Source organism: Thamnophis sirtalis, unplaced genomic scaffold (assembly GCF_051295495.1).
Source record: "Thamnophis sirtalis isolate CommonGarterSnake01/CBP01778 unplaced genomic scaffold, rThaSir2_p1.2 scaffold_15, whole genome shotgun sequence".
Taxonomy (NCBI): domain Eukaryota; kingdom Metazoa; phylum Chordata; class Lepidosauria; order Squamata; family Natricidae; genus Thamnophis; species Thamnophis sirtalis.
This window is the reverse complement of record NW_028261395.1, coordinates 17,437,501-17,465,246: the sequence shown is the minus strand read 5'-3', so window position 1 is coordinate 17,465,246 and position 27,746 is coordinate 17,437,501. Positions and strand designations below refer to the sequence as shown.

At 40.0% G+C, this 27,746-nt stretch overlaps 1 protein-coding gene across 1 annotated transcript in view; it reads left to right on the top strand.

Annotated features, from left to right (window-relative positions):
- Nucleotides 1–27,419, top strand: part of SH2D4B (SH2 domain containing 4B) — a 100,030-nt gene extending 72,611 nt beyond the window's left edge. The window contains exons 7-8 of the mRNA XM_014065029.2: nucleotides 25,668–25,888; nucleotides 27,327–27,419. Coding sequence (XP_013920504.1) covers nucleotides 25,668–25,888; nucleotides 27,327–27,419 — 314 coding nt within the window. The remainder of the gene's footprint in view (nucleotides 1–25,667; nucleotides 25,889–27,326) is intronic.
- The last annotated feature ends 327 nt before the right edge of the window (nucleotides 27,420–27,746 follow it).

Sequence of the window (27,746 nt, the reverse complement as noted above, 5' to 3'; positions counted from 1 at the left end):
AAGTTGGCTTCCTCTTCCATGTGGCAGCTCTTCAAATATTGAAACATTGCTATCATGTCACCTCTGGTCCTTCTGTTTGCCAGACTATACATACCCAGTTCCTGCAATTGTTCTTTGTATGTTTCATGCATTCTCATCTCACTGTTGCCTTGAATTACTAATAAGGTTGTAATGATAAGCAGGACCACCCTTTGCTGAATTGGAGAAATCAGGATGTTGGATACAAAATATGTGCAAACAGTTCTGGTGTATCACACATTCATTCAGGATCATTGATGCTTGTTAAAAAATTAGGGGTGAATGCAGATTAAGCATGTGCTTAGGGCACCAGGCCCAAGGGGGCACCACAAAGTTGAGAAAAAAAACAATAAAGATTTGTACAGTATGTACAAAGGAGGGGGGGCACCAAGATTTTTCAGTGCTTAGGGTACCTGTGAGTCTTAATCTGCCACTAGATGAATATAAAAACATTTCTGGTGTTGATGTGAGAGGGATGTTTGTATTTTTGTGTTGACTTGCAGGGAATATTAGAAAGAGGAATATGGCTTGAATATTAATGGATCAAAGACCGAAAGAGTTGAGTTGGATAGGGAACATGCAGCGATTAGTTGCAAGTCATATATAAATGAAGAACAGTTGCAAGTATGTCTAATTTAGTGAAAAAAATGAGTAGGGGTCACAACCTTTGAGGGTCTGCCACAAAGAATAGGGGGCCAACTTATTTTTCATAGCACCAAAAGGCAAGACAATGGATGGAAACTAATCAAGGAGAGATTCCTAACAGTGAGGACAATTAACCAGTGGAACAGCTTGCCTCCAGATGTTGTGGGTGCTCCATCACTGGAGGCTTTTAAGAAGAGACTGAATAGCCATTTGTCTGGAATGGCAATGGGGTCTCCTGCTTGAGCAGGGGGTTGGACTAGAGGACCTCCAAGGTCCCTTCCAATTCTGTTATAGAATATAATTCTTTATTGGTGAAGTGTGATTTGTCTCTTGTGGACACAAAGAATTTGTCTCTAGTGCATAAACTCCCAGTGTACAAACAAGCAACAAATGATACATTAATAAATAAATCATTGTTTTGTTATTCTGACAATAACCCCTCTATCAAGTAGATTTATTGCTTTCCACAGTAGAAAATTTTCTAATGAATAGAAATTATTAATATGTACAAATGCCAGGAGAAAGACAGTAGGCGGTATCTAGTCTATGGCAAGGGATAAACGCTGACATAAGGAGTCCTTGTTTCTCTCTGAGCTCTGCTGTTTTCTTGTACACGTTTCATTACCAAATTAGGTAACATCACTGCTAATGAAATAGCTGCAAGAAAGGAACCAAGCTGGGAAAGCACCAAGAATTCTCTCATAAATACAACAATCAGTTTTCTTCTAAACAATATGGAAATAGTTTACCTGTCAGCACTCCTTCATTGAGTAATTAGGAAAGAAAACCACAAGACTCCATTGATAGAAATCAAGTGTACTTTTACTAATTATAAATGATCAGAAGCATAGCAAAGTGAAGACTGATTATTTAGGTGTGAAAGCGAGTGATATATAAAATAACCCATTCCCCACCCCTTGGCATCCCAGTTGCAGTCCAATCATAATTCTCCCAATTGTCAGGTGTGAGATAACTTCGAAAGGCATCACCAAGATGGAATCTCGGTGCCGTTGGCCTTGGCGGGAACCTCCTCCGCATGCGCAGTCCGACAGGCAGCAGAACTCCAGAATCTTCCTCCAGCACAATTAGTAAACCCCTCCCAAATACCATGCCCCCCCTCCCCGTTTCAATGGCAGCCGAAGCAGCAGCAAAGCAGAGGCTGACATTACCACTGTCGTCTTCTAGATTGTGTCTCAATTTCTCAGTCCAGCCTAAAGGCCTGGACTTCCTTGGTGGTGTTCTACCGGTCAAATATTAATAAGGTCTCATTCGATTTTGGTTCACAAATACTTTCATTCTTCTGGTAGTGTGTTGCTTCACACTAATTCTGAATAATTGTTTATGTCTGTTCATCTTTCTGAATGGTCTGTTATTCTAAAGCTGTTGTAGTTGATCAAAGGGGGATCAAGACATTATCAGCCAACTGGATAAATGTTTCAGAGCTGCACCCTCCCAAAGGAAGCAAGCAGAATATCCAAGTAAGGTAACATGAGCTGTGACATATGGCAAGGAGAAAGGAAGGGAAATATATATAAAATACCAGCATTGCTATTACGGTGAAATGAGAAACCTAGAATCCTGAATTATTCATAGTGATGATCTAATTGCTAATGTGAAGATAGGTTTTGCTAACCTCCTACAATATGCCAAACATCCTTGGTTTGTGTTTAACTCAGACTCAGGTGTTTATGTACTAAGACCAAGGATGAAGTTGCTTCTTGTGATTCAAAAAGGAAAAGAAAAGAATGATGGCATTAGGATGAGGGGTTGGCATACACATATTCAAAGGTTTATGAATTAAAGCATAATTTTGGCTTTGGGTCCCATTCCCTGACTTCAAGATGACTTTTCAATTCAGTGTAAGCTTTTCATCTAACCTTGTGGTTAAAGCAATGAGGATCAGCATGGAGGCCCAGTGTTGAAGACACTTGCCTCCCACTTGGAAGGTTGATAATTCAATCCTAGGTAGCAGCAGAGGTTTCTCTCCAATGAAGGAGAATATTTGTAGTTCAGGGTTGAAATGCGGAGTCTTTGGTGCTCTCTGAGCTTGTTTGTTTTCTTGCAAATGTTTCATTATCTTAACTAGGTAACATCATCAGTGCTAGCAAATGTTTTATTGCCATAACCTAGTTAGGGCAATGAAATATTTTCAAGAAAACAAGGAAGCTCAGAAAGCACCAAGGACCTCTCAGATGTTTCTCTCCTTGGGAGCAAAGAAGAAAAATGTCTGCTGTGAACTTCATGTAGGCATCAGGAAGGGCATCTGGCCAGTAAACACAGTCGCCCTGACTCTATGCTGAATTAAGGGATTACAGGGTCATAAAAAGGAAGTTTTTAAATATTGTAGTTAAAGTAATAGTAGACTCATTAGGCAAATGGGACCTTAAAAATGTCCATAGTCATCTGTAGAGATGTTGAAGCTTGTATTGGCTACACTTACTAGAAATATTTTTTCATTAGGAGCATCACAGTGATTGAATGAAATGTTGGTGGTCCAAAGACTAAATTAAAGTGTTTTTGTGCAAGTGTTTTAGTGGTCCAGAAATTAATCAAATTCAATGCAGAGATTCGCTCCCAAAGAATCACAGTATCTCAGGCAAATAAGAAAAATTTTTGGAATGTTTATGAACATCCGAATTAGACCCACTTTGCACAACTCTGATACTAATGAAAAACTGCATGGATCAAGCATTGGACTAATGAAAAATCCAATTTTACATGATTAGGCTCTGGATTTAATGTGTCCAAGACCTTCTTTTTAATGATAGCTTCTATGGGAGACAGAAGATATTTTCTCTTTGGTCAAGGATTAAAATAATTGGCATATTTCTTCATTAAAAAATGGGGGATGAACCCCAGAGGTTTGAATGTGAAAGAAAGTAAAATGGGTAATTCATCTCTCCTTAGGGCTATGGTGGTCAGTTTGCTTTCTGCTTATTTGTTTACATATTTATCATTTTTATATACCCCCACAATCTTACAAGGACTCTTGTCTGCTGAGAAAAAATAAATTAACCACAGTTCCTGAAGTGACTGTAAAAGGCTCTGTGTGCATTCTTGCAAACCAAATTGGAATTAACAAGAGCTCTGATTAGAAGTTAATTGACCCCAAAACTACTGAAGTTCTTAGAAGATTTCCAGTAGCAGTTCCTCCTTTGGAAAAGAAAACCCAAGCTGTTGGATGTCATGTAAATGGGCTATTAAAATCCTTTATTCCCCAGAGGATGAAAATGTTGGCAAGATCATCAGTGAGTAGCAGGACATTTCTGCCTATTTTCTTGGTTGCATTGCATCTTCGTGAAATATTTGTACTTTGCATGAAAAAGATAGAGATACATTTTTGGTATCTCTAGCTAGGTATGAGACAATCCTTAGAGTACATGGACCCAGCATCATCTGATTTGGAATGTGATCATTTTTGTTGCTACACTTTTCTTGAAAAACATCCTTCTCGTAGTCCCAAAGAAGCTTCTTGGATGAAAAGTGAAACGTCTTTAAGGAAAAACAAAGAACATCCAGTTGCTTTTTGAAAAAGCATCTTTGGGACAACCATGGCATGGATGACTGAGAACCTCCATAGATAACCTTCCTGTAGGTTGTCCATCTCCAGTGGAGGGTTCCGGAATCTGTTGCAACCAGTACGGTTGCAATGGGGCCTGGTGTCTATCACATGAACGCACACAGCGGGCGCACACGCGTGTAGCATTCACATGTGTCCTTACCTCTTGCGACGCCTCTGGGAGCCTCCGCAATGCTCCAGCTGCTCAGCAGAGTGTCGCAGAGGAGCCGTGCACTCCATGCACCGAAGCACCAAAGAGCTCAAATACAGATAAGGAGCTCAAGCGGGTGGGTGGGCCCTCCGGAGCACCATACCGTAACAGTACCCGGTGCTCCGGGCAGGCACTGGTACGCCAGTACCAGGGCATACCACCTGCAACCCACCACTGTCCATCTCCTAGTAGAAAGGAAAATGAACAATTAAATTAGAACATTTAAGTCTTCCTATAAGCTCGACATTCTCTCAAGCATTGCTGAGAATTCAACAGGGACATAGAGGGTCTCCAGCAGTACATGTGGTCCTTGATGTAGGGCTATAATTGACTCCAGAATTACAGTCATAAGCCATGCCTGTCATTATGTAGGTCATCATATGATGAACTCAACTTTGTGGCATTTTCTTTGCAGTAGATGTTAAGCATTAAAATGAGTCCCAAATGTGATCGTGTGACTCAGAGGGGATTGGGATATCAGGACTTCAAATCCAGGTCATAAGTACCATCTGTTATGGGGAGGGTCTGTCAGAACCTGATATGGTTGCTAAGCAGTAAACAGTAACAGAGTTGGAAGGGGCCTTGGAGGTCATCTAGTTCAATCCCCTGAACAAGGAATTTGAACCACCAAACTGCTGACCTTTCTGATCGACAAACTTCATGTGTTAGCCACTGAGCCAAGGACAAATCTGTATAAATATCACCAGTGATTTAGTGATATAGACACTAAAAAGATATGCGCCTGAGCAATTTAAAGATAGATTTCTTTTTTATATGGCATTAAATGTTTAAAGTTTGAAAAAAAAAAGGATTGAGCAGCTCTTTTGCTATTCTATGGTTAATGTCAGTGGAATTTGGCAGCAAAATGGCTGAATTTTGGTGGCTGGTGGTTGATTGCCTTTTTCTTTTTAAAAATTATTATACATTTGATTATTTCCAAAAATAACATTGTAAATGAAAGTATGAAGTCACTGGGAGGGGACAATTCTTGTTCTGATAGAAAATGCTAATGGTTGTTTATATAATTGGTATTCCTAACCTGAAAAATTATAGTCTCCAAAGCTCCTCCAGCACATTGGCAGTTGAATCTATTAGGGATCCTATAATTCAATAACTCTTTCATAAGCACCTGTGGCAACGATGTCACTGAAATAGTGACGGAATTTTCAAAGTTGAAACTCTTGCTAGCAATGAATTGCAGGCGTTAAATCCATCTGTATAATAAATGATCTGAATCTAGCATTACAAATGTTAATATCCACTTCCTCCAATGTTGGCATTCATTTCCATGGTTTTTCTTTCTCATTTGATTTAATTGGAATGCTATGAACATAATAGCAAAATGTTGACCCTACAGGCGGCTTCCTTACAAACGGTCTCCCTTTTGACCTACCTCGTGACTGCACAAATTATAGGGAATATTTTATTGATTCCGCCTTTAGGCAGCAGCCACTTAAACTGTCAGTCTGAAATCTTCCTTGGCAGGGGTGAAATTCCTGAGGTTCCTCCAGGCAACATTATGCTCATGATCTGCCCTCACTGGATTTGCTTGCAGTTGTAGAATCATACAAGGGAAATGTGTTTGGTTATGCTGCACTATAAGGAAGAGTCAGACAGCAAAACAGTTGCCGTTCAGGAAACAGCAGGAAGCTGTATTAACCGACTTCATATTCCAGTGGAGAAGTAACAGGAAACATTGGAAAATAGAAAGGCTCAAAGAGTGCATAGAAAAGCAACATGGATGATTAGGGGCCTGGAGGCTAAAATATATGAAGAAGAGTTGCAAGAATTGGGTAAAGCTAATCTAATGAGAAGAAGGGCTATGGGTGACATGATAGCAATGTTACAACATTTGAGGGGCTGCCACAAAGAAGAGGGGTGTCAACCTATTTTCCAAAGCACCTAAAGGCAAGACAAGAAGCAATGGATGGAAACTTTAACAAGGAGAGAAGCTAGCATGAAGGAGAAATTTCATGACATTGAGAACAATTACTCAGTGGAACAACTTGCCTCCAGAAGTTGTTGTGCTCCATCACTGGAGGCTTTTAAGAAGAGACTGGACAGTCATTTGTTTGAAATGGTATAGGGCCCTGATGGGAAAGGTGCCAGAAGTGGCATGCAGAGCCCTCTCTGTGGGCATGTGTGCTGTTCACCAGCTGCTCTTCTAATTTTCAGCGCACACATGCATGCTGGCCAGCTGTTCTTCATGGGCACTGGAACATCAGAAAATGCCCCCAAATGGCCCCAAAAATGGCCTGAAAAGAGCCCAGGAAATAGTCAAAAAGCGGCATGCATGTGCCAGTCAGCTGGAGTTTGGGTTTCTAATGCTTTGGGCGTGTGAAGACCAGCTGGCAGGTGCATGCTGGAAACCCAAAGACCAGCTGGCCAGTGCACACATGCACACTGGCTAGCTGGTCTTCAGGTTTCTGGTGCTTCGGTGCACGCACATGCACGAACGTTCCGGTTAGGGGACTAGGTGCCAAAAAGGTTTGCCATCACTGGTATAAGGTCTCCTGCTTGAGCAGAGGATTGGACTGGAAGACTGCCAAAGTCCCATCCAACTCACTCTCTCTCTCTCTCTCTCTCTCTCTCTCTCTCTCTCTCTCTCTCTCTCTCTCTCTCTCTCTCTCTCTCTCTCTCTCTCTCTCTCTCTCTCTCTCTCTCCCTCTCCCTCCCTCCCTCCCTCCCTCTATCTAATATACACAACTCATGAATTCACTTTTGTAGATAACAGGGATTAGATATGTAAATGAGAATGAGTAACCTATTCCTGACTTCCAGACTCTGAAAAACCTGGAGCTGCTGACCATAGTAGAATTAAGAGTCAGTGAGTAGAATGGTTCTTTAATTCCTCTCTGGAAAAGGAGAAGGCTTGAGGTTGCCCACAAGTACTCCTCACAAGGAGACCTTAAGACAGCATTCTCTGGAGGGTTTACTGCTCTGGGAGATGAGAAATCAGGTACCCAGTCTGATTGTTTCTGTCTGAACAATCAATTGTGCACACCAAATATTCCTAATGATTTGAGAATTGCTTCCTTTTGAAAGTAAGTTGATTGAATACTGCTTTACTGTACCTTGGTTTCTTCATGTCTAACCTAGCTGGGTATTCATATTTTCCATTCGCTCCATGTTCCCCAATACTCAGATTGGGCTTTCTGCATTATACTTCAAGAATAAGCAGCTATTTTCAAATTAGCACAAGTACCCAGTTAAACACAGCAGATGAAGTTCTCTGTAAGTGGCTACCTAGAGAAAAGCTGTGAATGGTAAGGGACAGGAATCAGCAACTGAGTATCTTATCAATGGTAGTAATATGATATCTTGTCTTTTATCAAGTTGCCCAATTAACCTTTAGACAATTCAATATCCACACAACATGCCAATCTTTTTGCTCTTCCATCGCTAAATAATTGAAACCATGTCAAGAAATTGTATCATTGAGTACATTGATGTTGTCAACAAAAAATTATATTCTGTTGACAATAAACTCAGAGGAGAGAGGAAACAAGGTCAATTAAACCAATATTTTAATTTTAATTATTGATGTTTGCACGCAATAGATGAATTAATTCATACAGTGTGCCTGTAACACAGAGAATTTGCTAATGTAAGATATTTTCATAGCTTCCTGAAATCATAGAAAGGTTGAAAGATATCTTGGTATCTCATCTAATCTGTTGACTTTCTCACTACAAAATCCACTACCAGAGATCTTGGTGGATCAAATAAATCCATGAAAAGATCTAATCAGAAATGTTAAAATGACTTGGAAATGCAATCAAACTTTCTCCTCTTGAAGAAAAACAGAGCTTTCTCTAATGAACCTAGAATGCATTTGATCCTACTTATCTGAGTAGTATTGAGACAAAAAAGAGAGAGAAGAAAAGAAGGAGGGAAAGAGAGAGAGATGGAAAAAAAGAGACGAAGATAAAAATGTGGCTAAAGGCCATAGTGATTCATTCCTGCTCCATATATAAAATAATCTTTATTTCAACATTCTTGATAGGGGCATGTCCAGCACATACGGTAGTATGAGCCTGGTGTCTGATTGCATTTCCAACATTTAACAGATTTGTTTTTATACATATGATATGATACTATAATAAAAAAAATTCTGGAATGTGCAGAGATGGATAGGTTAACCCTAAAAATTAAAGAAAAAGAAGATTCGGATTATTTTACAAGATGGGAACTATTCTACAATTGGTTAAAGGACAGATATTGAGGTTAGAGGAGTGGAATTAGGTGAAATATGGTCTACATGAGAAAGAAAAATAGACGAGTAAATATTTTGTATAATCGATACTATAATGGAAGACAGTATATATTGTAAAGATGATTTATATTATTGCATATTTGTTTATACACGATTGCTTATTTGTTTATATATAATTACAATGACGATTATGATGTTTGTATGTTAACATCATGAACACCTAGAGAACACACTGCTCATCATAGAAATGGAATATATAATATAAAACAATAAAAATATTTCAAAAAAATCTTGATAGGATAGCATTTCCTCTCTAGAAAAGAGATAGCAAGGAGGTTCGTGTCAAACATTGTTCTGTCCTCTGTCCTCCACAATAGAGAACTTTTTGGGATATTTATAAGGTAGGTGGTTGCCATAGAGTCCAAATTGTTCTACCAAAGATAATGACCATATTGTGCTTAGCAATTAAAAAAGAAGAAATTCAAAGGTAAGAGATGAACCCATCTATTTTTCTTAAAGATCATGACTTTTCCTGATTTTTCTGGAGTCTTTTTACTAGTTGAATTGGTTTATTCCAAGGGAGGCAAATCAAAGCAAAACCTTGAACAGACTTTGCCTTTAAATGCCATCTTACCAATTCAAAATTGCAAGATTTACTTAGAACTCAAGAAACTTGCTTTTATGGTGAATGCTCTTGAATGAAAAATAAATAAATAAATAAATAAATAAATAAATAAATAAATAAATAAATAAATAAATAAATAAATAAATAAATAAATAAATAAATAAATAAATCAAGCACAGGAATAATTTCAACTTCCTTAAACCTTTGCTAAGGAAAAAAGTCCATCAAAAAACAATGTGTTTTGTTTAATTAACCTACTGTGATGGAGCAGTAAGACAGCCAGAAATGCTAAAGGAAGCTGGTGCTGAGATATATTTTTTATGCTACTTCAATCCTCAGGATCTGGAGGAAAAAAAAGATACTGCTCTCAATGGGATTTTCTTTCATGAAACTCTTCATAGGTTTTGAGTGTTTAGGCTAGACTTTTGTAAACATTTTGTTTTCTGGCTGAGGAAAATTGCATTTGAAATGCTTGGAAGGGTTTGCTAATCAGGAAAAAAAGCGAGAAGTACAGAAATGACCGAAAAGCACATTTTTATATTTGTTTTTATATATGAATTACTTTTCCTTATTTTTAATGCAGTTGAATATTCCTTTCTTTGGAATCTTGAGAATTCTTTAAGATAATTATAACAACAGAATAACTGAGTTGGAAGGATAGTTCATCTAGTCCAACCCCCCGCCCCCCGCAAGCAGGAGACCCTACACCATTTCTGACAAAGGACAGTCCAGTCTCTTCTGAAAAGCTTCCAGTGATGAAGCACCCACATCTTCTGGAGACAACTGTTGCACTGGTTGATTGTTCTCACTGCCAGGAAATTCCTCATTTCTAGGCTGAATCTCTCTTTGATAAGTTTCCATCCATTCTTCTCTTGTGAAGCATTAATCTATTTTTCCATTTTTGTGCATTAAGAATTCCTGCTGCAGTCAGCATTTACAATAACAAAGTTCTAGACTTTTTTCCAAGCTCCTTGTCCAGTAGTCCTAAATGAAAAATCTCTGGTTTCAGTTTTATATTCAATTTAAGAATCTTCTGCATTAAAATACGAACCTGACCTTTCCATGTTGTTCTAAATGATAAAGTTTTATGTGCTCAGGTGTGGTGGAATGCAGTATGGATTCCCAGGAAAGAGGAGTTGCATTCCAGAAGACCAAGAAACACCGAAACTTAGAGAGTTGGCAGAAAGAGAGTTAAGATGGTTCTTCCCTAGAAGTTCTCAGAGTAGAACTTAACGATGCAAGTAGTTGCTTTAATTTGGTAAGATTTTGTCTATAGGTAAGAAAGCTGCTGTGGAGAAACTCAGTGTGTTTTTCTTGGATTTTTGGGACTGACACACAACTTATTTTAATTTAACCCACCAGTGTAGTATGTATCCTGAACCTCATTCATTTTCTCTCCCTGATACACAGCATTGGTGAAACAAAGTCTCCTCTGATGAATGGGTGCATATGTGTCATTGAGAAAAGCAAAGGCTGTGTGTTTGCTCCCAATGTATGAGCATCTAAAATAAGTGGGAATAAAATGTCTGTTTTTTTCCCCTTTCCACTGCCAACTAATTAACTGGAACAAAGGCTTTGTCGGCTTCACGTGAAGCGTAATAGAGGTGGCATCCCAAATTACATATTTTTCTTTACAAGCATTCATAATATAGAACACACAATGAACCACATGCTTTAGGTTAATAACTAGTTTCACACTTTGAAAAGAGCTGTGAAATGAAAATCAATATTGTTCTCTTTGTGTATGTATCATTTTCTCTCTCTCTCTTTTTCCTCTTTCCATCTCTCTCTCCTTCTCTCCCCACCCCTCTCTCTTACTCTCTTTCTCCTCTTTCTCTCTCTACATCTCCCTCTTGCTCTCCATCTCTTTCTCTCTCTCCTTCCCTTTCTTTCTTTATCTCCTCTCTTCTATTTCTCACACTCTCTGTCCTTTCCTCTTTCTCTCTCTCCCTCCCTTCCCCTTTCTCTCTCTCTTTCTCCGTTTTGCTCTCCTTCTCTTTCTCCCTCTCTCCTTCTCTTTCTTTATCTGCTCCTCTCTCTTTTATTTCTCTCTTTCTCTCCCTTCTCTCTTTCTCTCCCCTTCCCTCTCTCTCCTTCTCCTTTTCTCTCTTTCTTTATCTCCGCTTTGCTCTCCTTCTTTTCCCCCTTCTCTTTCTTTCTCTACCCTCTCTCTTCTATTTCTCTCTCCCCCCTTCTCTCTCTATACATCTATCTTTCTCTCCCTTTATCATACACATTTTAATAACTTCTGAAAAAAATCCTCAAATTTTATTGCAGAAACAGAATATATTATTAATCTCTTTTGAAATAATGATATGGCTATTGGCTGCAAATAGGTTTTTATGCACTGGACTGTGCTACACCTTGCATATGAAGATCACTTGCTTGATGGAATCCATTTATTATAATTACTGTACACCTCTCTTGCTGGAAGTTTCTATTTTAAAATGTTTATAATTAGGTTGCACTTTTTACAGTTGGTAGTGCTAGAATGCTTGCAGTTTGGCACTTCTCAAAAAGATCTGTGGAATTTTACACTAGTTTCCAGCTGATCTCTCTCTCTCTCTCTCTCTCTCTCTCTCTCTCTCTCTCTCTCTCTCTCTCTCTCTCTCTCTCTCACACACACACACACACACACACACACACACACACACACACATCTATCTATCTATCTATCTATCTATCTATCTATCTATCTATCTATCTATCTATCTATCGTCTGTCTGTCTCTAAGGAGGGACTGTCCTAAAATCAATCTTTAATTGAAGAGAGGATTGATAGTCAGGTCAAGAACAAAGGACATCTATATGAAACTGAACACAGAGATTGACTGAAATGTTGAAATCTAATTCATCAAGAAAACCAATGAGAGGTTGGAAGAGAGTAATTGCCATAAAACACTTAAAGCTAATTTGGAAAAGGGTGAACTAAATAATTTAAAAGAGACTGAAGCAGAGACAGAAGGTAGGTGAGCAGAAGGAAATGCAATTAATAAAACAGATGGACAACAAAACCGAATAGCCACAAATGTGGGTGGAGAAGAAAATTGGGAGATCCATCAGGATACAGATGAGGGAGAAAGTCATGTTAGTTGCACAGACATTTATCACAAGTCGTTACATATTTTTTTATAAACAAGTTAGTAAAAAAAAGAATAAGGAATTAATGTTTGCGTATCTCTCTCTTTCTGTCTCTCTCTCTCTCTCTGTGTGTGTGTGTGTGTGTGTGTGTGTGTGTGTGTGTGTGTGAGAGAGAGAGAGAGAGAGAGAGAGAGAGAGAGAGAGAGAGAGAGAGAGAGAGAGAGAGAGTTTGATTGCGGGTCCCCATGTATTCGTCTAAGGGTATGGCGTTACTAACAAATAAGATGAAACAATGTCTTCTGCTTTTACTTTTCATTCTTCTGGGTGGTGGGTGTTTTCCTTAATCTTGGGTCCTCTACCCAAGGCCTGGAGGGAGTTGAAGGTTCTGCCCAGGACCGTAGCTATTCCTAGCACCATACTCTTCTAGACAGAGAGCTATTGTTATTTCCTGCGACCTGTTGAAGCAACACTCCCAGCTTAAGAGTCACAGCCCTGTGTGGTCCTACCACCATTGGGACTGCTTTTGCCTTTACTTTCCACATCTTCTCTAGCTCCTCCTTCAAGCCCTGGTGCCACTCTAGCTTTTTCCTTCCAACGTGGCTTGTTGTTTGCACCACCACTGTCTTCTGCTCTATGTCTACTACCACAATATCTCATTGATTAGCTAGTACCAGCCTGTCTGTCCGGATCTGGAAATCCCACAGGATCTTAGCTTTCTTATTATCTTTCTTAATCTCCACGACCTTCTGTGTAGTGTCTAACACACACACACAGACACACACAGACACACACACACACTGGAGGTAGCTGCTGGATTGGTGACCAACTCCATTCCCCCCAATCTCGTTCTCTATTTTCCATTTGTCCATCTTTTTGGTTATCATATTGATGTATTCTCATAGTGTTTCTTTTTCATTGTGTTCCCTTTTGATTTTCATCATTCCAGAAAAGACTGAATGGTCACTTGTCTGAGATTGTATAGGTTGTCCTGCTTGAGCAGGGGGCTGGACTAGAAAGCCTCCAAGGTCCCTGACAAATTGTACTCTACTCTACTCTACTCTACTCTACTCTACTCTACTCTACTCTACTCTACTCTACTCTACTCTACTCTACTCTACTCTACTCTATTCATTGTTTACTTTATGGTTCTACTTTTTTATTTCTATTTACAAGCCATTTTGGGTTGTTTTTTCCTTTTTATTATTGTAAGCAGTCTTGGCTAGCCCTGCAACGACATAGGCAACAAAGAAATGTAACAACAGCAGCAACAATAATGCGCACACTCACACACACACACACACTTTCCTATAATATGGATAATTTTGTACTCAGATAACATGCATCATTCTTCTAGGCAAGTTTTATATGTACATTTTTCTATACAAAATTCAGACAATTGGGAAACAATCTAGACAGTATTGCAAGGAAAGTTTGCTTAAAAGTGGAAAACAATTTTCTCCAACATTTAAAACATGTTGAATCCAGCAAAGTGGGACTTGTCACTAAATTAGAAGTGGAAAAAAAGAAGACGTGGCATCTTTTATTTGTCTCAGTGAGTAACACAGTCAAGTCAATGACTGGTGGCAGATCCTTGCAGTCTTCTGTGATAGTTGGAAGGGAAGACAGGAGGGTGGAGACAAAAAATAGAATTAGCACCAATGGTTTGTTTCAAAAGGAATTAATTTGCAACTCCACTTTGCAAGCAACGTGCATCAACTACTAATATGGTAGGCTATCTTCTTGTGTGCGGCACAGCTTGTTAGTGAACAGAGGGAAAATATTTTGACAGCATGAGAAATGCTCTGTAGTGCTCAATAGCCTGGATGGAACGAAAGTTCAGGGACAACGGGAACCTAAGTACGAGTCAACAGTAGTTGCATAACTAATTTGCAGGGAAACTGCTGGAAAACTAGAGAGCCAGTTTGGTCTAGTGGATAAGGTACCAGACTAAAAATTGGGAGACCCTGAGTTCTAATCCTGCCTCAGCTGTGAAAGCCAGCCGGGTGACATTGGGCCAATCACCAGGAGACAGAGTTCTAGTTTCCTCTTAGTCATGAAAGCTTCCTGGGTGACTTTGGGCTAATCATTCTCTCTCAGCCCAAACTCACAGGGTACTTGCCAAGGACAAGAAGAGGAAGGTGTGTTGAATATATTTGCCACTGTGGCTCATTTGTAAAAAATATTAAAGGCTGAATACTAATAAATAAAAATAAAACCAAGTCTTGAACTTGAGAGCCGAGGTGGCGCAATGGTTAAATGCAGCACTGCAGGCTACTTCAGCTGACTGCATTTCGGCTGTTCAAATCTCACTGGCTCAGGGTTGACTCAGCCTTCCATCCTTCCGAGGTGGGTAAAATGAGGACCCGGATTATTGGGGGCAATATGCTGATTCTATAAACCGCTTAGAGAGGGCTGAAAGCCCTATGAAGCGGTATATAAGTCTAACTGCTATTGCTATTGCTACAGAATTCCTTCTGACCCTCTGGAAAGTGTTGTGGCATTAGTGGTACCAATGGCCCCGATAAGCCATAACATGGCTTCAGGTTTGATTCTACTACTTCCATCTCCATATTGAAGGCTTGCCTCTCTGGTATCTGCTCTACAAGGACCCAAACTGCAGCATTTCCCAACTGGGTTGGATAACATCTCCTTAATTTAGATCCAAGAGAAAGAGACTTTTCTTTTAAAAAAAATTAAAGTGTTTTATTTTTTCATTTTCATAATACATAACCACATGTATATTGTTACATAACCAACATAATTTTATATTATTAAATATTAATATCAATTCATCTTACCATTAATTCCCAAAAAACAATTATTGGCTCCTCTGCTCTCCATACACCATATTACCCTGTCCACTTTCTTCTCCCTCTCTCCTCCTCCTCCCTACCTCCTTTCTAACCTTCTTCATTCTTCTCTTTTCTACTTCCTCTCTTCTCTCTCCCCTTTCCACTCTTTCTTTCTCTCCTTTTCTTCCCCCTTATCCTCTCTCCTTACCCTCTCTTCTTCCCTTGCCTCTCTTCTCTTTTCCACACTCTCCCTCTCATTCTCTGAGCAAGCTCAATTTTATGTTGATGGTATTTATAATTTCATATCAATAAACCTCTTTAATTTTAACATCTTTTTTGTAAGCAATGAAGAAAAAAGTATACATATATAGCAATTACATTTTTAACACCCCCCCCCAACTTATTTTAGTCCGGAATGTGGACCTGATTGCAATTCCCAGCTATTCTCATCGTAATATTGTATAGTTATATATCGTTACCCGCCCCAAATTTTTAATCTGTCTTTATAATCTCATTATAAGTATATTTCATGTTCACCCACCATTTTTCCATATCTTAACTTAGCTTATATTTGATTGTCTTTAAATAATCCAATGCTCAGTGTTCATTACAATTCCATTGATCTGCTATGTAAAGTAACAAGCAATACACACCTCACTTTGTTAATTTTCTTAAACTTTCTATATACATTCATATTTCTTATATTTAACCTATATTTAATTGTCTTTCCATTATCATATTCAATCAATTAATAACTCAGTTTAATTTATCATGTGAAAGAATATTTCATATATTTTAACTTTTTTAAAATTATATTTCCATTATTTATTTATTTATTTATTAGACTTATATACCGCTTCATAGGGCTATCAGCTCTCTCTAAGCGGTTTACAATTTTTTTTAGCAAATTGAGTTAGCAACTTGCCCCCACAGTCCTGTTCAATCAGTTAGCAACTCAGTTTAATTATCATGTAAAGATGTAAATCACATGCCTCAACTTTATATTCCCCCCATAACAATTTTTAAATATCAGATTTTTCCCAATTCCCAATTGGGAATTGTCCCAATTCTCTATTCCTGTCATCTCCCTTTTCTTTGTTCGGACTTGTCTACTCTTTTCAATTTTCCCCAAGCCACTGTCAAGCCCAGTGAAATCTTTTATCTTCTTTTTATTTCTCTTTGTTAGGACATATCCTCCCTCTTCCATTTTCCCTGTGCCACTGTCAGAGTCAGTGAAATCTTTTTTCTGCTTTTTATTTCCCTTTATTGGGACACCTTTTCCCTTTTCAATTTTCCCTATGTCACTGTCAAGCCCAATAAAATCTTTTATTTGCTTATTATTTCCCATCATTTCATTACCCTCTTCCTCTTTCATTTCCTGCTTCTCCTCAGATTCTGGCTTCAAAATTCTGTTTAAACTTAATTTTAATGATTTATGCATATTTGTTATCATTTCACGCAACTCTTCAAATGCTGATCTTTCCATAATGTCCAGTTCCAAAATTAGAGTTAGTTATACTGTTAATTATAATTTAAGTTCCAATTTTTCCAAGGTTCTTCTTATTTCACAATTCCGGTTCAACTTATATTCTAGTTCAATTAAAACAGAGAGACTCTGATCCAGCTATATATTTCAGTTCAGCTAACATATAGAGGAAGAAAAGGGGGAGACATCTTTATCACTTCGCTTTCTTTCTTTCCTCTGGCAAATGATTTGCCGATAGTTTCCAGCAATACAGCTTGATAATTTAAAATCCAGTTTTAAATCCAGGCTAGTGTTTTTTCTTGATTTTTTTCTTGTTACATTCCACCTCTGATTGATTAGAATTGCTTAAAATATGTTTTAATTAGAACAAAGTTGAACAGGGTCGGACAAAGCAAATCTCCTTAGTATGCTTTTAACTTTCGTTTTACCTCCCCTTCCTGCTTTTTCCAAATTCTGATTTATGTCCATAGGTTAATTAAATCTTCTTTCCAAACTTCTTTCTGAAGTTTCTTTCCAAACTTTACATTCCATTCATTGCTCAGACAAGATTAGATTATAAGGGAGCAAATAGTTATTTAAGATATATTAATTAGGACAAAACTCAAACAAAGCAAGCTTCCTTGGTATGTTTTTAACTTTCGTCTTCTATTCCTTTATAGAGTTCTACATTGTCAATTAATCTCTTTTAAAGACACAATCTTTTCAAATCCAAAGTTTGTGTTTCAGTAGCTTAGTCAATTCTCTGTATTCCTCATTTCTGTCAGCAAACAAGCTGTTCTTTTTGGACTTGATTATTTTTAACCCCATCCCCCTCTTTTCTTTCTGCCAAAATCGCAATCTATCCATCAGTATTATTTATACTCACAAGGTTCTTTGTCTTTTCCAAATTCTGATTTATGTCAGTGGTTAATTAAATCTTCTTATCAGGTTTCACATTCCTTTGTACACTGCTCCTGCTCACAAGATTTGGCCAGAAGCCTTCACCTTAATGGTAGCCATGTTACCATGCTACCTTGCCTGACACCGGTTCAAAGAACTAATCTCTGACCTACAAGGAACCTGTTACCCTCCTCTAGGTCTGATGAGATGCAGTTCCCTCTTCAATCCCCCCACAGGGGAGTTCTGACCCAAAAGGGTCCTGGCATTGGTTTCTCAGACAGAATTTATGTGAGGTTCTTCAGCGCCCATATTTTTTCTTTCTGTCTCGCTGAGGTACTCCCGCCCCCTTCCGAGAAAGAGACTTTCCTAATGGCAAAGGTTTATCTGTGCCAAGAATTTTGATTGTTCCTTTGGTTTTAGAACATAGAATCATAGAGTTGGAAGGGACCTTGAAGGTCTTCTACTTCAAGCAGGAGATGCTATACCCTCTTGAGGAGAAGGGCTAGCTCTTGAAAACTGAAAACTAAATTCACCAATGTGTCCTATTTTAATACAAGAACATTTGATAACTCTCTCTAAGAAATGTCCATAACATTCCTTGGGAAACCAAGCTGACATTTTGAGAAAAGTTGAAATGATCTCTGAATACATAGTACACAGTGTTTATTTTCTGCCTTTTTTCTCCTCAAATACAATTATTTATATAATTGTACGATTATACGATTGATTGCCTAGAAGGATTTCTTTCTTTTACTTAATTTCATTTGTATTAGTTAATCTTCATTGCTTCTTCCCAGCGTCATGATTGTCCTTTTGCCAGTAGCACAACGAGCAGTTGGGTATTATTTTGTCCCGATGAGTCCATGAATTCAGCATTTTGGTACTGGCAGATGGTATATCCTTCCAGCAGTTTAGTTTTCAAGGCCAGCTGTTTTTGATTTATTCTGCATTGCTTTGTTGAAAAAGAGGTTTTTAATTTTCTTTTAATGCTTCAAGTGAAACAATAAAAGAGCCGTAATATTTTGAAAAGATCATTTGTAGTGTGGTAGATGGGATTCATTTTTTCCACCTGTTCTTCCTTCCTTTTCCAAATGCACATCTGTAACACTCAGGGGAAAACCCAATCATTTTTTGCATCACAGAATTTTTGTAAAATTTTACCATTTCAAACCAACGTTGGGTTTTCTGAATACGAGATTATTCAACTGCAGCATTCAACCAGAAAGGAATGCCTTGTTAAACAGTTTCAACAGTATCTATCATCTAATTTCTTTGGCTAAGTAACAGAATAACAGTTGGATAAAGTTGGAAGGGAGCTTGGATGTCTTCTAGTCCAATCCTCTGCTGAAGCAGGAAACCCTATACCATTCCAGACAAATGGTTATCTAGTCTCTTCTTCAAACCTCCAATGTTGGAGCATTCACAACCTCTGAAAGCAAATTGTTCCACTGGTTAATTGTTCTCACTGTCACGAAATTTCTTCTTAGTTCTAGGTTGCTTCTCTCCTTGATTAGTTTCCACCTATGGCTTCTTTTCCTGCCTTCAGGTGCTTTGGAGAATAGTGGTTAAATATTCTGTAAATCTTGTAAAGCATTAAAAGCCAGCTTTGCTTTTGAGCCTCATCTTAAGTCCAACATTTCAAACAATATCTGAAGACAGTTGTTGAAGAAATTGTAAATAAAAGTAAACAAAATAAATATACCCAATTTTTCATGTGAACCTTTTTTGCTTTAAAGCAGTGGTTTTGTAAATCCTTTTGTATAACCACTTTCTTAAAAAAACCAAAAAACTGAAGGGACTATGAAAAGGAAAAGGTCAGCCTTGCTGATTGCCTCAGAGATCAAAATTGTTCAAATAAACCAGATAACAGCAATGGTGGTTCAGAGCAGAAAATTCTCTGGAGAGACAATGAGGAAGCGAGATCACTTGATTTCAAATGTTCAAGAAGGATTTTCACAGGTGTTGTTTATTTTTCAATAGCCATCCCCAGGCAAACAGCAACACATTTGTGAGTTTTCTCCTCTTCTCCAGTTGCTTTCTTGTTGCCATGAAAACAGCAGAGTCTCTTTCGGAGCCCTAGAAGGTAACATTTCCATTGCTGTAAAAGGCACCACGTTGGCAAATGGTAGAGCCAAGCAAAACCCAACTGGAGAAGGAGGGAAGAGAAGGTTTTCTCCAGCTGTGGGGGAATATCAGAAGATTAAAATCCATAAGTGAAGAGCATGTTGAGAAATGTAATAATCAGAGGCATGGAAAAAAATGAGAAAGTGCAATCAGAGTTATTGGAGAGAAAGGCACTGTTATTCTTAGCCACAGCTTTAGTGAGAATCAGGCCTTATTAATTTAAGAAGAAAGTACTTGAAAAGTTTCTCAGCTTTCATGGCAAGATAATTCAGGCTCACTCCTCTTTCCTCTCTCCTTCCTCTCTCCCTACTCTTCTCTTTCTCTTTTTTCCCTCCTCTTCCCTCTCTTCTTTCTTTTTCTTTCTCTCTTCCCCCCTCTCTCCTCTCCTTTCCTTTCCTCTTTCTCTTTCTATCTCTCCTATCTTTCCTCTCCTCTTTTTCTTTCCCTCCTCTCTCTCTCTCCTTTTTTCTCGCTTTGTCTCTCCTTTCCTCTCTCTGTCTCTGTCTCTGTCTCTCTCTCTCTGTCTCTGTCTCATCTTTTAAATTTGACATTTCTCATCCACTTCCATGATGGCTGACTAGGAATGAAATTAAATATTCTTTTTTCATTGGAATAAAGAAACAAGATTTAGAGCATAGTTGATGTGCTTTATCTGTTAATCGTGGACAAAGAAAAACTGGGTAGTTTTGAGTTCAGTGTTTCTATGGTAATAGCAGGTGTGGAGCATGGGTTAAATTCATGACTTTTCTCATTGCTTTTCAGAAGAACAGTATTGTTAATTGCTCACAACTCAAGAGTTGATGAAGTTAACTAACATAAACTTAAATTAACTCAAATGTGGAGAACCTTAAATTCAAATTAGGAAGAAGTTTCTGTGTTTATTCAGTAAGTTATGAGGTATTGAAGAATCATCAACATTGGCTTTAAACTTCCAACAACATTAACTTTTACCCTGATTCACTGCCTTCCTTTTCCCAAATTTCCTGCATTGTTATGAAGCATATGCAATATTACCCCTTAGTATACCAAGCATATTGTTACTTTGAGCAGTTCCCAGCCCTTAGAATAAAAACATTGGATATCAATTTTGGATGCAATTGATTTCTTACAATTTGTATTATTCCAATGTTTGGCCTGTATGGGCAACAATGCATTATGTTAGATTACTGACCTGATGGAGAATGAGAGAGCATGAGAGAAGGGAGAGGTTTGTCTAGGGAATGGCATTCATTACAAAAATCTCAGTGATTGCCTTTGAACTAATGTGATCATGCTGGATTCTGAACAAACAGTTGCTTGATCTGTTGGTTGGGGAACACTCAACAGCTGGAGGTTGAAATTTTTCATTAACCAAGTGAGAACTTGCTTCAAGGAAAATATTGATTGAATGTATTTGACTTTGAAGTATTCCCTTTATTAGTGGCTGCTTAATTGTCATGTGTGCATGTGTGTAATATATATATATATAGAGAGAGAGAGAGAACCCCATTTAGATGTAAAAGTCAAGCTACCAATCTAAAAAGCAAGACAGAAGAGAATATTTGTAGCTCAAGGTTGAACTGTGGGGTCCTTGGTACTTTATAAGCTTGATGGTTTTCTTGCAGATGTTTCATTATCAACTACTTTCATTATCAGTTTTAGAAGGTTGAATACTAACTCTCCTACTTCTAGCACTGATGAAGTTACCTGGTTGGGTAATGAAGCATCTGAGAGCATACAGGACCCCACAGAAATCAAGACTTTGTGAATTCTAGTCCCAACATAGCCACAAAACCCTTTGGACCATTCACTTTCCCTCAAGCTAAAAGACAAACCACTTTCAAAAAGATTACCAAGAAAACTGCAGGAATTTGTCCAGAGACATGAAGGTACACAAGGACACACGCACTTTTGTGAGATGTATATGATCTGAGGTAATATCAAATTCTCTCCCTAAAGTGTACAATATTTCTATGCTAAACTTCGCTATATTCTCTCTCTCAAAGATTCAATAGCAAGGTCATATTTCTAATATCTGATTTTTAACAATCCTTCTTTTCTCCAAGTTCCTCTAATATATCAGCTGGATAATGAGGTCAAAGTTAAAAAAGAAAGACAAGTTGCAATCTATCAGCATATCTTCTTTTCCCAGAATCGTTTTTCATTTTGTTGACTTAGATCCCTTCTAAATGTTTGATATTTGATCCACTAACATTGCCATCCAAATTAATTCATACACTGGTGTTTCCTCTGTATAAAAGATGAGATTCCTTTTGCCTCTAGCACTGGGCAACTAGAGATACTGAATTATCTCCAGGAACATTAGATTAAGATTACTGGTTTGCTGCCACTGGGAACTGTGTTTCATTACCAGCATTGTTAGCAGATGTGGGTTGCTCCCGATTCGGACCGGTTCTAGAGAACTGGTAGTGGTAATTGGCATGGGTCACCAAACCAATAGTGGCCGGCCACGCCCCCAAACCAGCTCGCTTGGATACTCATCCTGCCTTGCCTTCGCCATGTGCATCCACACAACTGCCTCCTCCTGCCTACACACAGGTAAGCAGCATTCATGTTAGCATAGCCCCCCTCCCCACCAGCCAGTGTTGCAGCCTGACAAGCTTAGCATGCTGGAAAGGGTAGTGGCAGGCGGATAGGGCATCGACAGGAGAGGGCAGTGGGCTCAGCTGCAGCCCAGACGAACTGAGGAACTGTGGGGAGCCTCCTGCATGTTGCACATCCCTCCCCACTGACTGCAGCTTGGGCCCTGCCTGGTTAACTGGTCAGCTGGCCAGGAAAGTGGCAGGTGAGCGGGTGGGCAGCAGGGACTGGCCTGGCCTCCAAGATCTGTTTGGCAGGGGCAGCAGTAAGGGAAGTGAGCCCCAGGATGGCATCCCTTCCTCCTTCCTCTGAGAGCCATGGTGGCAGGGAAAGCAAGGTGAAATGGGAGGTGCCCCACTGGCAGAGGCTCCACATGGATGGAAAGGGAAGGGTGCAGTGGCAGGGGAGACTGGCTGTTCCCCAAGGAAGGAGGCAGGGATGCTGGCTTGAGGCTTGCTTCCCTTACCACTGGCTGCTGCTTTCCGCATTCCTGTCCAGCTGTCCAGCTAAGCAGGCGGGGCCCAGGCTGCAGCCAGTGGGGAAGGGGTGGTAAGGGAAGCAAACCCCGGGCTGGCATCTCTGCCTCCTTCCTCCAAGAACCACCTTGAGAGACAGCCAGCCTCCCCCACCGCTATGCCCTTTTCTCACCTTCCACGTGAAGCCTCTGCCAGTGGGGTGCCTCCCATTTCACCTCACTTTCCCTGCCTCCATGGCTCTCAGAGGAAGGAGGAAGGGATGCTGTCCCAGGGCAACTGCAGCCGGCAATGGGCCACAAAGGAGTGCCGGCAGTGGATCTGGCCGAGAGTGTCCCCAGGTTGGTGGGGCGGCAGGGAGGTTGTGCAGGGCTGGAGGCAGAGGGGAGGTGAGGGTTGAGGCCACCCTGGGCACCTGCAATGGGACACAGCAGCTTCCTTGTGGCCAGATCAGGCCCCGCTTGAAGAAACTGCCACTAAGCCCACACAAATCGCACCAGACTGGGCTTCTGTGGTGTCCCAGCACTACTTCCTAACTTTGGAAGGGAGCAAGGTGATGTGAGGCTGAGCCACAATGCTCCAAAAAGGCTGCCTGGTGGGCGAGGTCTGAGCCTAAAAGCCCCAGGCTGAGTCTCTTGGAGCAGCAGGTTGGATTTCTTAGTGGGGAAGCCTCCGCGCAGCTCTGAGACAGCTCAGCAAAGCCTCCCGAGGCCCTTCCTGGGAAAGCGAGCAAGCAGGCAGGCAGTGGCGAGTGGTAAGGGAAGAGAGGCTGCCTCGGGAGGTACACTGCCGGCAGAGGGTTGATGTGTAAGGCGAAGGAAGGATGCAGCAGCGGGGAAGGCTGGCCGTCACCCAAGCCAGCTCTCAGAGGAATGAGGCAGAGATGCCAGCCTGGGTCTTGCTTCCCTTCCCACCCCCGCCCTGCTGGCCCCACTTGCTTAGCTGCATGGCTGGGTGGGAAAGTCGTGAGTGGCGGTGAGCGGTAAGGGGAGCGAGATCCAGGCCAACATCCCTGCCTCCTTTCTCAGAGGGCCATGGCAGCAGGGAAAGTGAGGCTTCTTTGCCAGCCTCCCAGCTGGCAAAACAGAAATTTTCATGGTTCTGTGGGCATGGCTAGGTGGGGTGTGTGTGTGACTGAGTGGACAGGTGTGTGAGTGATGTCAAGTTGGCCATGCCCACTCAGTCACATGCCCCTCTAGCCACACCCACAGAACCAGTAATAATTTTTTTGAAACCCACCCCCGATTGTGGGAAGCAACACATCTTCCCTGTCACTCCTAATTATTCTGAGGAGTTGCTCAGGGTTTATCAGTGATAAGCATTATTGATCTTCTACTGCCTTTATGGTGCTTCGTGGGAGGGAGCAAATGCTGCTTAAATGCTGTTTGGACAAGAGGAGGATACAATTTGAGTTGATCACCAGGATGGAAGGTTTATTTTTCCAAGCTTTCAGACTCATGTTGTGCCCATCCTCAGGAAACTTCGCACTCTCCAGAAAGGGACACAATCTGGAGAGTGAGAAGTTCCCTGAGGATAGACTCTGATCCTGGTGACCTACAATATTATCCTGGGACATGTATATTTGGCTTTATTCTAAATAACTGTTGACTTTTGACCACCCATGGTGATTGAAAGCCAGAAATTCCTTTTTGCCCAGTTGGTCATTTGGCTCCCAGGGAAAATTGGACAGCTATAAAAGATGGCTAAGAATTATTCGGGACCCACAAGCTGCAAATGGACCATGTGGGATTGAAAACCGATGGCTGTAGAATGAGTCTCTATTCAACACTTCCTTCCCCCTCTATCAATATGTATTAATTCAAATATGAATAATAAAGCTATTGAAAATGACATGTCATGTTAAAGAAATAGATATGGAATTTATAGCATGCAGGCAAAACCTACAGACTGGATTCACAGTCTGGGAGCATCACGAAAGAAATGTCTCCCCTATGTGTTGGAAAGATGATCTCTGAAGTGTATTCAAAAGGGCTTTTCCTACAGATTTTAGTTGCCATGAGTTCACAATGAGAATGTTACATTTGTGCTATTTAGGGCTTTAAAAATCAACAGCTTTAAACTCTGCTAGAAAGAAAATTTTCAAACACTATTATTTTGAAATGGCTCAGGGGATAAGACTAGATTAATTGCAAACTATTACCAATGAAGCTTAATCCTAATAACAAAGATGATTAGGGAACCAGAGACTAAAACACATGAAGAATGGCTGCAGGAATTGGGTATATCCCCTCAAGTGAAAAGAAGGACTAGGGGTGACATGATAGCAGTCTTCCAATATCTATGCGCCTGTCACAGAGGGTGTCAAACTATTTTTCCAAACACCTGAAGGCAGGACAAGAAGTAATGGATGGATTTTGCCTTCAGAAGTTGTGGCTTCTCTACCACTGAAAGTTTTAAAGAAGCAATTGGACAGCCATTTGTCTGAAATGGTATAGGGTCTCCTGTTCGAGCAGGGGGCTGGACTAGAAGACTTTCCTATGACTATCATTAAGTGTTGTACCTTATGATTCTTGACGAATGTATTGTTGTCTTTTTATGTACACTGAGAGCATCTGCCCCAAAGACAAATTCCTTGTGTGTCCAATCACACTTGGCCAATAAAGAATTCAAATCTCTCTCTCTCTCTCTCTCTCTCTCTCTCTCTCTCTCTCTCTCTCTCTCTCTCTCTCTCTCTCTCTCTCTCTCTCTCTCTCTCTCTCTCTCTCTCTCCTCTCTCTCTATCTATCTATCTATCTATCTATCTATCTATCTATCTATCTATCTATCTATCTATCTATCAGACTACCTGTAGTCTGTTCCAAAGCCTGATTAAAATTGATGTGATACTTTGTAAACTAGAAATAATACTATAAGCTTCTATTTTCTTTTCTTTGTATGGTTTCTCTCTTTGTGGAAGGCCAGAATTTGTTAGAACTGCCAGTTACATAAGTCACTTTTGTTTTATTTTGAAACTGGTAGGTATTATTACTCGTCAAGAAGCAGAAGAACTGTTGATGCACAAGCCTGAAGGGACATTCCTCGTGCGGGTCAGTGATAAAATCTGGGGATATGCCCTCTCTTACCGGCATCACAATGGCTTCAAACATTTCTTGGTGGATGCATCAGGAGATTTCTACAGCTTCCTGGGAGTAGATCCCAACCGTCATGCGACACTCACAGATCTTATCGATTTCCATAAGGTAAGAGTCACTAGGGAAAGAAAGACCAGCCCCTGAACTGGACAAATAAATAATTCAAAAGAAAGGAAGTGTTTTCCAGTGGTACTGGTCTATCCCGGCAACCTGGTCTACCCAAGTATAAGATGGAGCATACTGCTTTTGCTTTTGCCATTCAGCCCCAATCCAGGAATCTTCGCAGGCAGTCACATTCGCAACAAACTATTTTTGTGTTGAATTTACATTGTAAATATATAAAATGTAAATTCAACTCAAAAGAAAGGAGTATTACATTAAGCATTTGATCTATGGACAGAATTCATAATTATCAACAGACTTAACTCCAGGAAGGTGCTAGATAAACTGGATCTAGCTCCAGAAAAGTCAGAAGCAGTTGTGGCCATTGCAGAAGATTGCAGCAGGACAGGCACCAGACACTCTTAAGTTGTATTTCTAAATTCAATTTGCTCTTTAAATATGAATTCCAAAAACAAGATTTGTTTGCATTCAATTGCAACACAGCATAGCAGGAAACTGACAGGAAACTATGTAGATAAGGCAGGGGTATCAAGCTCAAATCCTGGGGGCCGGATCCGGCCTGCAGGATGCTTAGATCTGGCCCACAGGACTACCCTGGAAACAGTGAAGGACCACCCCATGGTGCTTCTGCAGCAAAAATGGAGCTTGAGCAGGCTGCATGCTCCATTTTCGTTGGCAGAGGGTTGCAGGAGGCCATCCCAGTTGAAAATGGAGCTCAGGAGCCTATTTTCACTGGCAGAGTGCTCAGGCCACCACAGATGCCCCCCGACACGAGTAACATCAAGCTGGCCACACCCACCCTGGCTGTGCCCCCCCCCAGGGTCAAACACAACCCTGATGCAGCCCTCAATGAAATTGAGTTTGACACCCCTAAGATAAGATGAAGATTTTGTGTGACTGTCACCTGTGTTCTGCGTGCGTGTCTGAAATTATTCTGTCAGTTACTAAGTGAGCAACAACTTGGCTGATCTTAGATTTTAGAAGATAAGCAAGGTCAGCCTTGGTTAGAACTGAGATGGAAGACCACCTGAAAAATTCAGAATATATCAGAGATGATGGTGACAAATCACACAGCCAAGAAAACAGTATAAATGTCATCACTAGAAACTCGATTCCCTTCAAGATCATCCATACCTTTCTCCTCTTCTTTCATTTGGTCTGGTTGGGAATGTTGCGACGGGACTAGGTTAAACAGAGTTGTTTTGAAGCTCTTTAAAAATACCTCAAAATCATGCTAATATCCCCTCTACTCCCTACTTTATTCCTACTCAGTCAAGCACAGCTAATTTCACAACACAACAACATGGTTTTAAGTTTGTAGACTGAGAAGCCCTTCAAACTTACTTGAGATACCGATAGACCTGAAGACTTGTGCTAATCAATATTTTTCATCCCACTGATGACATTTATTTTGCATTTGCAGGAAGAAATAATAACAACTTCTGGTGGAGAGTTGCTTCTGGAACCTTGCAGACAGACGAAGAGCACTCCTGACTATAATTTGTTATTTGAATGACTGCTTTTATGGTCTACTCACCCCCTTCAGGACCCTAGTAGAGGTTCTGAAGAACCAAAATTATTAGCAGAAGAGCCCCTCTCTGAGAAGTAAGGTACTTATTATTGTCAGATCATCATCTGCAACCTGTACAAGCAGATGCCGTATGAAGATGATCCAAGTTTCTATCTGTATGCATTATTTATGTCATACATAATACAAAGCTGGGAGCAGCTGGACCTGGTGGTTCTATAATTGTACTCCCAAATATAGTAAATGCCCAATAAAGATCAAATCGCTTTTGATTTTTAAAATAATTTTCACTATGAACCATTACAAAATTATATG